Source organism: Eucyclogobius newberryi, unplaced genomic scaffold (assembly GCF_026437365.1).
Source record: "Eucyclogobius newberryi isolate DKJ021-1_F unplaced genomic scaffold, fEucNew1.0.hap1 SCAF_9, whole genome shotgun sequence".
Taxonomy (NCBI): domain Eukaryota; kingdom Metazoa; phylum Chordata; class Actinopteri; order Gobiiformes; family Gobiidae; genus Eucyclogobius; species Eucyclogobius newberryi.
Genome location: NW_027316532.1, coordinates 10,146,123 through 10,157,634, shown reverse-complemented (window position 1 = coordinate 10,157,634; position 11,512 = coordinate 10,146,123). Strand labels below are relative to the sequence as shown.

The 11,512-nt window shown below is 45.8% G+C and overlaps 1 protein-coding gene across 1 annotated transcript; it reads left to right on the top strand.

Moving 5' to 3' along the window:
* The first annotated feature begins 7,879 nt into the window (after positions 1 to 7,879).
* Positions 7,880 to 8,904, top strand: gpr17 (G protein-coupled receptor 17). Its single transcript, XM_072438253.1, has one exon. The coding sequence runs from the start codon at positions 7,883 to 7,885 to the stop codon at positions 8,897 to 8,899; it is 1,017 nt and encodes a 338-aa protein (XP_072294354.1). The 5' UTR covers positions 7,880 to 7,882; the 3' UTR covers positions 8,900 to 8,904.
* Positions 8,905 to 11,512: the final 2,608 nt, after the last annotated feature.

Genomic DNA, 11,512 nt, shown 5'->3' with positions numbered 1-11,512 from the left:
ATTATGCTTAATATCGTGGTAAAATAATTTGAATGAAAAGATAAAAAGTAAAATGGTCATAAATATAACTTTTTTTAAAAACAGATCATTTGCAGAACTTTTTTAATTGTACGAGTATTGAAATAAGTAGCGCTGGGTATTGCCTAGTATGTCACAATACAAATTGTCCATAGTACACGTACCTGATACTTGGATATCCCTTGAAACCAGAGTTAACTTTACTAGAATGATGTTTTAATTATGTAGAATAACAAAATGCATTGGAATAATTCAGTGTATTGCCCACAAGTCCATCATAATATAGTGCTTTATCAAGTACAGCCCGAGAAAAAAATACATCTCAGAATTGGAAGTTTGATTTGCTGAATGTCCTCACTTCTCTCAGCCCCATTTCATGCAACACTGTCCTGACTAATAAAGCCTACAAGCAAAAAAAACTTTAAAGATAAATAACTATATGGCTTTCCAAATATCTTATTAGAGGGAAAAAATATAATTTCCAAATAGTCCTGAATGAATTATTTTTAGGAATATTTGCAGGATATAATATATTTAGTTGCTACTTTGCTTGACTAGTTTTAAGCTGTCTTGGCACTGCTCTGTTCCGTTTGATGTCGTAGACTCTTCTCTAAGGAGGATTATCCCCAAGAGTAGTCACTTGTGTGTGTTTTCTGGTTGTGCTCGTGGTCTGGGGTCTCTCCGGGGCCCACTCCTCTGTCAGGCCCATGTGGGGTCTCTCCAGGGCCCACTCCTCTGTCAGGGCCATGTGGGGTCTCTCCGGGGCCCACTCCTCTGTCAGGCCCATGTGGGGTCTCTCCGGGGCCCACTCCTCTGTCAGGCCCATGTGGGGTCTCTCCGGGGCCCAGTCCTCTGTCAGGCCCATGTGGGTTCTCTCCGGGGCCCAGTCCTCTGTCAGGCCCATGTGCCTCTCGATAGTCACAGGCTGAGCTCTGGCTGTCAAGTGCCAAGTGTTCTCCAAAACACTCTTTACTATAAAAACAATGATAAAAGAAGCACCTGCTGTTTTTTCAGTGTTTTGATGATACAATACTACTTTTGGGTGGTTATTATTAAGCTATCATTTTCTACTTATACAGAATAAATACTTTTCAGAGTCAAGTTTGTAGTTGTTTCCTTACAGTAAAAATGCACATGTTTTTCTGTTTTTCAGGATTTTAAGTAATTTAAAAGGCTATAAAAACAAGTTCAAGCATGTTTGATCCCAGTACTTGGTAAACAAAAAAAGGAAATAAGAACATTGATTGCAACCTATTGTAATTCCAAGTGCTCTTACTCAAATACATTTTTCCTTTTCTAATCCAACCTCGAAATAATTTGACTCGCTGCTTAAAAAATGTTTGTGTCCCATGGCCTTGTATGTTAGAGAGGCTGAACCAGGATGTGCATCAAACATAATCCCAATACAATACTCCCTCATGAAAAATGTCTTGACTGATACAATAGATAAATAATGGACAATAAAAGGAGTGGAGGGACAGGGTTTGCCAAAATCTCACAACCAGAACAGTCAGTATTTCTTAAGAAGAGTCCAAACTTCTGCGATTAAAATGAAACTGCTGTCTCAGAGGAATGTTGTAAATTCTTTGTGTTATTATGGCCGAGTGTACGTCAATAGTTTAGCCGGAATTCCTCGCAGTAAACAACAGCTCAAGTCCAGATTCAGTTACATCTTTAAATGCATTGTACAGATTTTACACCTTAAAAAAAGGACAGGCAATCATAGTCCGATTCAAATAGTGATGGATAAATGATCTATTGTGAAGTTTTTATGGATCAATTCAGATTAAAAATTACAAAACATTTCTAAAACAGCAATGACGACTACCTTTAAAAGATTTTCTACCAGGAAATACTCTTGGACAAATGACATAATGATTACATCAACTTTAATTGATTGGTTTTGACTCAGTGTTACTGGAATGTGAGGAATCATTTCAATCTTGAGCTTTTTTTAATTACAAAAATTGAATAACAAAAAAGAAAGAAGCATTTTGTCTTAATAGTTATTTTTGTTTTTTCCTTTCCAGAGTTGTTTGTAATGGGGGTAATTTGCATAATGTGGTTTTACAGCCTTTCCCAACAAGAAAACATATCCAGGCTTGCAAAGAGGACTATAACTAATGACTCTTTATGACCCCTTTTATGACTATAAAGATTGTTGCATTGGTTCAGTACTAAGTTTAATCAAATTGCATTACCTCAACTTCTTTGAAATCGCTGCTATTATAACCAAAGAAAGGTAAATGAATGCATGCATTATCATGGTACATTGGAATTTTGTTTAATTTAATGCATGAAGGGAAATTGTTGACTTTAATAACTTGCAAAGCATTTGTTTCTGGTTCAATGACGCTTAAATGAGTTGAATTCCCAGACAGAGGAGAAGTGGAGAGAGAGGAGGAAGTGGTTCACTCGTTATGCAGCAGAATCCTGTGTAGACACGCCAAAACACGGACAGCTATTGTTACCTGCAGACGCCCACCACGGAAACTCCAAATCAATGTGGGAGACGTATGGTTCCTTTGTCAATCAAATGTACGTAGAGCCAGTTAAAAATATTCATTAGAAATTTAAATGAAGAATGTTTAATGTGTAATGTGTGCACTGTTACTGCTGTGACACAAGTGGGAGATGGAAATATTCTAGGATTATTTTGATCACCAGTTTCAAAATCAAAAATGTAGCAAGTATATATTAATACACTGTTTCTGTGGAGTAGTTTTAGTTGTGTTATAGCGGTGCACGCAGTAGTTTACTTTACCTGAATGTACACCATTGCTGATGTAAAATTGTACAAGTTATGTGTAGAATGGACAGATTACAAAGCAAATAACTTTCAATGGATGGACAAGAAAGAAATTTAGGCTGAACTCGACCCTCTAACCCTAAAGTAAATGAAATAATCCTCAGTTAGCTAAATACAGGCCCAGTGCACTAATTACTCGACTTAAAGGAGGCAAGGTGTAAAATGCCATTAGCACTGCTCCACACATCTCAGCACGATGAATGAAGTGAGGTTATTTTCTATAGTAATCCATGTGAAAAGTCAAAATATTATCTACATTTCAGACTATAAATCCTGGAGTGCGCAGAGCCACTTCATAAAGACTCTTGTGTTCGTGACGCCCTCCAGGCTTTCTCGGAGAGGTCAAAGGTTTGATGGCTCACCCGAGGGGAGAGCTCCATAAAAGGATGCTTTAAAATGGTCCAGTGTCTTTTGGCATCGAACAAGTCGGACTTTACAGACACACTCAAGAGCCGCCACAAATGCCACGCCTGTCACCCCTTTACATAGTTATAGGATGCAAGTATTTATGTGAGTCATTATGTGATAAAAGCCAAATCAGAAAACAAACCGCTGCCTTTTCAAGGATCACTTAAATAGTTTGGCAAATTAAAAGTGTTAAACTCTTTACATTTGTACAACAGAAACAGCCTCTGCATCATCTTCACCACCACCAGCTTGTGGACTAGTCAATTATTTTAGTAGTCGACTAGTCACTGTTTTTTTCCCACCATTTCTGTTGGACATTGAAACTTGAAATACATTTTAACCCCATAAAGGTTGACATATGATGAGTGACTAGATAGATAGCTATAGATAGAGAATATTTTACAAATCCTTTTGGACATTTGGATTTAATGATGTCACTATCTTTGTCATAAGATGTATTTTTTGTGTCCAGATTACAGCGATTATGAAAATGCGATAATGATCGACTAGTCAAGATTAGTTGATTAATTATTGCAGTCCTATTGTGTGGACCCAAGTGGGCGATATTTACCTAACAAGATAAGATAAGATAATCCTTTATTGTCCACACATGGGGACATTTCGGTGTTACAACGCAGTAGATACAGAGGGAAAGGACAGATAACTTATAGGAAGTTTGAAAAAAACAACTCTTATAAACAAAACAAAAAACTCTTATTGACAAAACTCCTCTCATATCTTAATAGGCTCCTCCTTGAGCCGACACCTTAACGTGGTGGAGGGGTTTGAGTGCCCGAATGATCCCGGGAGCTATGTTGTCGGGGGCTTCATGCCCCTGGTAGGGTCTCCCAAGGCAAACAGGTCCTAGGTGACGGGTCAGACAAAGATCGGTTCAGAAGCCTCTTATGACGACGACACAATCAAGGCAGTTCACGTCGCCCGGATCGGCGTCACCGGGGCCCCATCCTGGAGCCAGGCCTGGGATGGGTGCTCCATGGCGAGCGCCTGGTGGCCGGGTCTTGCCCCACGGGGCCCGGCCGGGCACAGCCCGAAAGAGCGACGTGGGGCCGCCCTCCCGTGGGCCCACCACCCGCAGGAGGATCCATAGGGGGCCGGTGCAGAGAGATCTGGGCGGCAGTCGACGGCAGGGGCCTCGGCGACCAGATCTCCGGACACAGAGACTAACTCTGGGGACATGGAATGTCACCTCGCTGGGGGGGAAAGAGCCTGAGCTTGTGCGGGAGGTTGAGCGATACCGACTAGATATAGTCGGCCTCACCTCCACGCACAGTTTGGGCTCTGGAACCCATCTCCTCGAGAGGGGCTGGACGCTCCACTTCTCTGGTGTTGCCCGCGGGGAGAGGCGGCGGGCTGGTGTGGGCTTGCTGATAGCCCCTCAGCTCAGCCGCCACGTGTTGGAGTTTACCCCGGTGAACGAGAGGGTCGCGTCCCTCCGCCTTCGGGTGGGGGACAGGTCTCTCACTGTTGTGGCGGCCTACGGGCCGAACAGCAGTGCAGAGTACCCGGCCTTCTTGGAGTCCTTGGGAGGGGTACTGGACAGTGCACCGACCGGGGACTCCGTTGTTCTACTGGGGGACTTCAACGCCCACGTGGGCAATGACAGTGACACCTGGAGAGGGGTGATCGGGAAGAACGGCTTCCCCGATCTGAACCCGAGCGGTGTTCAGTTATTGGACTTCTGTGCTAGCCACGGATTGTCCATAACGAACACCATGTTCAAGCACAAGGGTGTCCATCAGTGCACGTGGCACCAGGACACCCTAGGCCGGAGGTCAATGATCGACTTAGTTGTCGTGTCATCAGACCTCCGGCCGCGTGTCTTGGACACTCGGGTGAAGAGAGGGGCAGAGTTGTCAACCGATCACCACCTGGTGGTGAGTTGGATCCGCTGGCGGAGGAGGAAGCCGGACAGACTTGGCAGACCCAAGCGCATTGTGAGGGTCTGTTGGGAACGTCTAGTGGAGCCCTCTGTCAGTAGGGTATTCAACTCGCACCTCCGGGAGAGCTTCTCCCATGTCCCGGGGGGGGGCTGGGGACATTGAGTCCGAGTGGACCATGTTCTCCGCCTCCATTGTTGATGCGGCTGCTCGGAGCTGTGGTCGCAAGGTCTCCGGTGCCTGTCGTGGCGGCAACCCCCGAACCCGGTGGTGGACACCGGAAGTAAGGGATGCCGTCAGACTAAAGAAGGAGGCCTATCAGGCCACTCTGGCTTGTAGGTCTCCGGAGGTCATCGACGGGTATCGGCAGGCCAAGCGAGCCGCGGCTCGTGCTGTCGCAGAGGCAAAAACCCGGGCCTGGGAGGAGTTCGGGGAGGCCATGGAGGAGGACTATCGGTCGGCACCAAAGAAATTCTGGCAAACCGTCCGGCGCCTCAGGAAGGGGAAGCAGTGTCTCACAAACACCGTTTACGGTGCGGGTGGAGGCCTGCTGACCTCGACTGGGGATGTCGTCGGACGGTGGAAGGAATACTTTGAGGATCTCCTTAATCCCTCAGTCACGTCTTCTGAAGAGGAAGTAGAGACCGGGGACTCGGAGGCTGGCTCATCCATCACCCAAGCTGAAGTCACTGAGGTTGTCCGCAAACTCCTCGGTGGCAGGGCTCCGGGGGTGGATGAGATCCGCCCTGAGTACCTAAAGTATCTGGATGTTGTAGGACTGTCTTGGTTGACACGTCTCTGCAACATCGCGTGGCGTTCGGGGACCGTGCCTCTGGACTGGCAGACCGGGGTGGTGGTCCCTCTGTTCAAGAAGGGGGACCGGAGGGTGTGTTCCAACTACAGAGGGATCACACTCCTCAGCCTCCCGGGTAAGGTCTATTCCAAGGTACTGGAGAGGAGAATCCGACCGATAGTCGAACCTCGGATTCAGGAGGAGCAGAGTGGTTTTCGTCCCGGTCGTGGAACACTGGACCAGCTCTATACCCTCCATCGGGTGCTCGAGGGTTCATGGGAGTTTGCCCAACCAGTCCACATGTGCTTTGTGGATCTGGAGAAGGCTTTTGACCGTGTCCCTCGGGGTGTCCTTTGGGGGGTGCTCCGGGAGTACGGGGTCCGGGGCCCTTTGCTCAGGGCTGTCCGGTCCCTGTATGACCGGAGCAGGAGCTGTGTTCGCATTGCCGGCAGTAAGTCAGACCTGTTCCCAGTGCATGTTGGACTCCGCCAGGGCTGCCCTGTGTCACCGGTTCTGTTCATAATTTTTATGGACAGAATTTCTAGGCGCAGTCAGGGGTCGGAGGGGGTCCGGTTTGGGGACCACAGGATCTCATCTCTGCTGTTTGCAGACGATGTTGTCCTGATGGCTCTATCAAACCCGGACCTGCAACATGCACTGGGACGGTTTGCAGCCGAGTGTGAAGCGGCTGGGATGAGAATCAGCACCTCCAAATCCGAGGCCATGGTTCTCGACCGGAAAAAGGTGGCTTGCCCTCTCCAGGTGGGTGGGGTGTCCTTGCCCCAAGTGGAGGAGTTCAAGTATCTCGGGGTCTTGTTCACGAGTGAGGGAAGGATGGAGCGTGAGATCGACAGGCGGATCGGTGCAGCGGCTGCAGTGATGCAGTCGCTGCATCGGACCGTTGTGGTAAAGAGGGAGCTGAGCCGAAAGGCAAAGCTCTCTATTTACCGGTCGGTCTACGTTCCTACCCTCACCTATGGTCATGAGCTTTGGGTATTGACCGAAAGAACAAGATCGCGGATACAAGCGGTCGAAATGACTTTCCTCCGCCGGGTGGCTGGGCGCTCCCTTAGAGATAAGGTGAGGAGCTCGGCCACACGGGGGGAGCTCGGAGTAGAGCCGCTGCTCCTCCACGTCGAGAGGAGCCAGCTGAGGTGGCTCGGGCATCTGTTCCGGATGCCTCCTGGGCGCCTCCCTCGGGAGGTGTTTCAGGCATGTCCCACCGGGAAGAGGCCCCGGGGAAGACCCAGGACACGCTGGAGAGACTATGTCTCTCGGCTGGCCTGGGAACGCCTCGGGATCCCCCCGGAGGAGTTAGAGGAAGTGTCTGGGGAGAAGGAAGTCTGGGAGTCCCTGCTCAGACTGCTGCCCCCGCGACCCGGCCCCGGATAAAGCGGCAGAAGATGGATGGATGGATGGATATCTTAATAGGGAATGGAGGAAAAAAATAAGAATAAATAAAAAAAATAAAAAGATAAAAATAAAGATAAAGATAAAGATAGAAATAAAATAAAATAATAATAAAATAAAGTAAAGTAAAAATAGCTAGGGCCCTGCGATAAGTTGGCCACTGTCCAGGGTGTACCCCGCCTAAGGCCCGAAGTCACTGGGATAGGCTCCAGTCACCCGCGACCCCAAAAGGGAACAAGCGGTAGAAAATGGATGGAAAAATAGCTAGCATAAGACTAAATAATACTAATGGTAAGTAAACACTCTTATTTACAACAGTTATATGCTCATGAATATGGCCTTTATACTTTTATACTTCCTTTATACTTTTTCAAGAATTTCACCATTCATCATTACACCAAAGCTTATCCATAAAAAACTTCACTTGCAGGTCTGTCTCTTCTTGTGGGGAATATTTCAAGTTCTATATTGTACTTGATAGCTGAAATGGTCGACCACATGACATATGTTAACTTCCACTTCTCTTCTTTTCTCTAGCTCTTGACCATGGAGTTTGCCACAGAACTCCCGTCGCTCCTGCCCAATGCGTCCGCCACCTGCCCTCCCGTGGACATGATCACCGAGAACACCGTGTTCGGCTTCCTCTACATCCTGGTCTTTTTCTTGGCTCTGAACGGGAACAGCTTGGCGTTATGGATCTTCTCGCACCAACGCGGCACCACCTCCTCTCCGGCCAACGTCTTCTTGGTCCACCTCGCCGTCGCCGACTTGTCCTACGTGATCATCCTACCTCTCCGCGCCACCTACCATCTCACCGGCGGACATTGGCCTTTCGGGGAGGTGCCTTGCAGAGTGGCCGGCTTTTTGTTCTACGTCAACATGTACGCTAGCTTGTACTTCCTGGCGTGCGTGGCTGCGGATAGGTATCTCGCCGTCGTCCACGCCGTGAGGTCTCTTAAAATACGCCGGGCTCGCTACGCTCACATTGTCAGCTTTTCGCTCTGGGCCTTGGTTACGATTGCGATGGCTCCGCTCCTCATCTCGCACCAGACTGCAGAAGTCGACGGCGTGACAGTGTGCTTGCAGCTATATCGCGAGAAAGCGACCCGCAACGCTCTGATTTCCTTAGCGGTAGCATTCACGCCGCCTTTCCTAGCTACTTTATCCTGCTATCTTTTGATCATTAAAAGCTTGCATCACGGTTCAAGACTCGAGCCGACCCTTAAACTCAGAGCCTTGCGCACCATTGGGCTAGTTCTGCTCATTTATGTAGTGTGTTTCTTGCCATACCACGTTAGCAGAGCGACTTTCATTCTGGGATACAACCACCCTGGCGTTTCCTGTGGGACGCGCAGGGGGCTGAGTTTGGCCAATCGCCTCACGTCTTTGCTCACCTGCATGAACGGGGCCATGGATCCGCTGGTGTACCTGTTTGGAGCGGAGAAGTTTCGCGGGACTCTGACCAGACTCCTGTGCAAAGACAAAGGCAACTTCTCCGTGGCAACAAGTGGAGAGCTAAAAGCAACGCACGATAGCATTGTCAGTGCCAAGTCTGAGATTTAGGAGGAAAAATACTTAGAATTAGAGCATGGCAATAGGGCAAAAAAAGCCATCAGTATATTTTTTCCTCATGTTGGTCAATCTCTTTTATTCTTCTTTTCAAAAAACAAAATTAAAATCGCTTTCGGTATTGATTTCATGAACATAAACAAGTCCCATTTATTCCTCCATAGACAAAGGATGACAGGACCTCAATCCTGTTGCTAGCGCTTGTTTGAACAAAAAATAATGCAGAAAATATTGCTTTGCTTTTTGTTTCATGTTGCCTTACACACTTTAAAGCAATAACATAAATTATTTTGTAACCCCTGGTGGTAAGGTTTGGTAGTACAACTTATTTAGTACTCATTATAAACCAGACAGCAGGACCACAACAACAACAACAACAACAATAACAACAACAACAACAACAACAACAACAACAACAACATTCACCTTCTCACAGACGAGTGACTCTGGTCATTTAGATTAATATTGTAATGTTTGTGAATTGCTTGCAAAATATCATTAACAGTCTCACGTACAGTACATTTTCAATAGGGAAATTGAGAGCACTTGTGAAGCGCTTAGTAAACATTCAAATTATTGTTATTTCATTATGATGTCATATTTTCATATTTCATAAAATGTGTGTGTAAAATAGTTTTTTCAAGTATTTGAGAGTGTGAAAAAGTATTGTGTAATTTTAGCCATGTTACAGGAGCTTTTTATACAATATTATGTATAACAAAATGTAATGTAACAAAATGATCGGATGTATATATTGTATGAATCCATGCATTTCTTATACACCAAAAGAACAAAACATTGGATTTACAGGTTGTTACAGTTTGTTTTTTTAAATGCTGTTGTATATTTTGTGTAACTTTTGTAATCCCTGGATTTTGGGTTTGTTGTTTACATTGTTTGTGCTTGACAATTCTGCCTTATATTGTTTCATTTTGGACACTCACACATTTTCCTATGCACCCTCATATTGCACTATTATGGCATGACATAATACTCTTTTAATACTAAACTCATGTATTGTATTTGAATGAATTGTTATTCTTTTGTTTTTGTATTCCATGATCTTTGTAATAAAATACTTCAACATAAAAATACATACTGGCACCTTTCATACTTACAGCATAAAGTGAATGATTGATGGACTAATGTATTCAAATATCCTAAAGCTCTTTGTAATTAACTGGTTTATCAGGTCTTTCCAGTCTAGATGAAAGTGCTAGCTTCTATTTGAGACATTGTTATGGAATCAGCTCCCGACCCATGTTAAATATGCTGACACAGTCTCTTCATTTAAGTCCAGGCTTAAAACGTTCCTCTTCGAAATCGCTTATGGTCAGAGTAGTTAGGAACAGAAAGATAAACCCACAGCTTCAGCTACGCTGCCCTAGGAGTAACTGTGCTGGGGGAAGTATGACAGCTTGAGCACTATCCTCTTCTTCTTCTGACTACTTATGCTATCAAACAATATTTATTTTTTGATTCCACTTGCAAACTGTTCACCGCCTTCTTTTCTTTCTCTCACTCCTGAGGACCTGTGGACCCAGATGCCCCTCCTCTGGTGAAGTGGTCCCTGCCCTGTGTGGACGGTCCCTCATCTGCCTGAAGAGTGGCTCCAGTTCGCCTCAGTCGGTCCCTCTTCTGCCTGAAGAGTGGGTCCAGCTCGCCTCCGACGGTCCCTCATCTGCCTGAAGAGTGGGTCCAGCTCGACTCAGACGGTCCCTCTTCTGCCTGAAGAGTGGGTCCAGCTCGACTCAGACGGTCCCTCATCTGCCTGAAGAGTGGGTCCAGCTCGACTCAGACGGTCCCTCTTCTGCCTGAAGAGTGGGTCCAGCTCCAGTCTCCTTGTGTCCGTCTGTCCGTCTGTGAGAGTCGGATCTCTCCTTCACTGGAACTCCTCCAGGTTTCTACGCTTTTTTCCCAAAGAGGTTTTTTTTGTAGTTTTTCCTGGCCGAGAAGGAGAGTCTAAGGACAGAGGACCCTGGGACATCGTCCCTCGCCACCACAGACATTGTCTGACTTCATCGCCACCACAGACATTGTCTGACTCCATCGCCACCACAGACATTGTTGATTCATTTCTCCCTGTGGCCCTCAGAGGCAACTGTTGTTGTGATTTTGGGCCTTACAAAAATAAATTGATTTGATTTGATTTGATTATGGCAGAGCTTATACACATGTGACCAAAGTTGTGGTTTGAGAGCTGCCTTAATTCTCCTCCTTTTATTTCTGCTTAACTTCCTGTCCATCACATGAACAGCAACACTAACATTGCACTTCCTTATTTTGATACCTTTAAGCTTTCTATTTGAAAATATATCAACGCACAGCGCAGTTGTACCGTTCATTGTTAAGTGAAGAAAAAAAAAGAAAAATGTATGTTCAAATGTGTTGTAGCTATAAATGTGTCAAGTTGCATTGTATCATATTTGCTTAAGGTCACTTCCCCTTTTTATGGAAACTTGCGTTGCTAACACAAACTTATCTGAGCATCGTTAAAAGCAAATTTAACTAATACATTTAGAGCATTGGGAATGTATGTTAATGATTGATGCATTATGATAAACGTCTGCAGTGTGTAACAGAGAAAAAACTATTTTGGGTATGTAG

Bases quoted from the DNA above. Each gene is read 5' to 3' on its own strand.
- gpr17 (XM_072438253.1), top strand. From the start codon at position 7,883: ATGGAGTTTGCCACAGAACTCCCGTCGCTCCTGCCCAATGCGTCCGCC.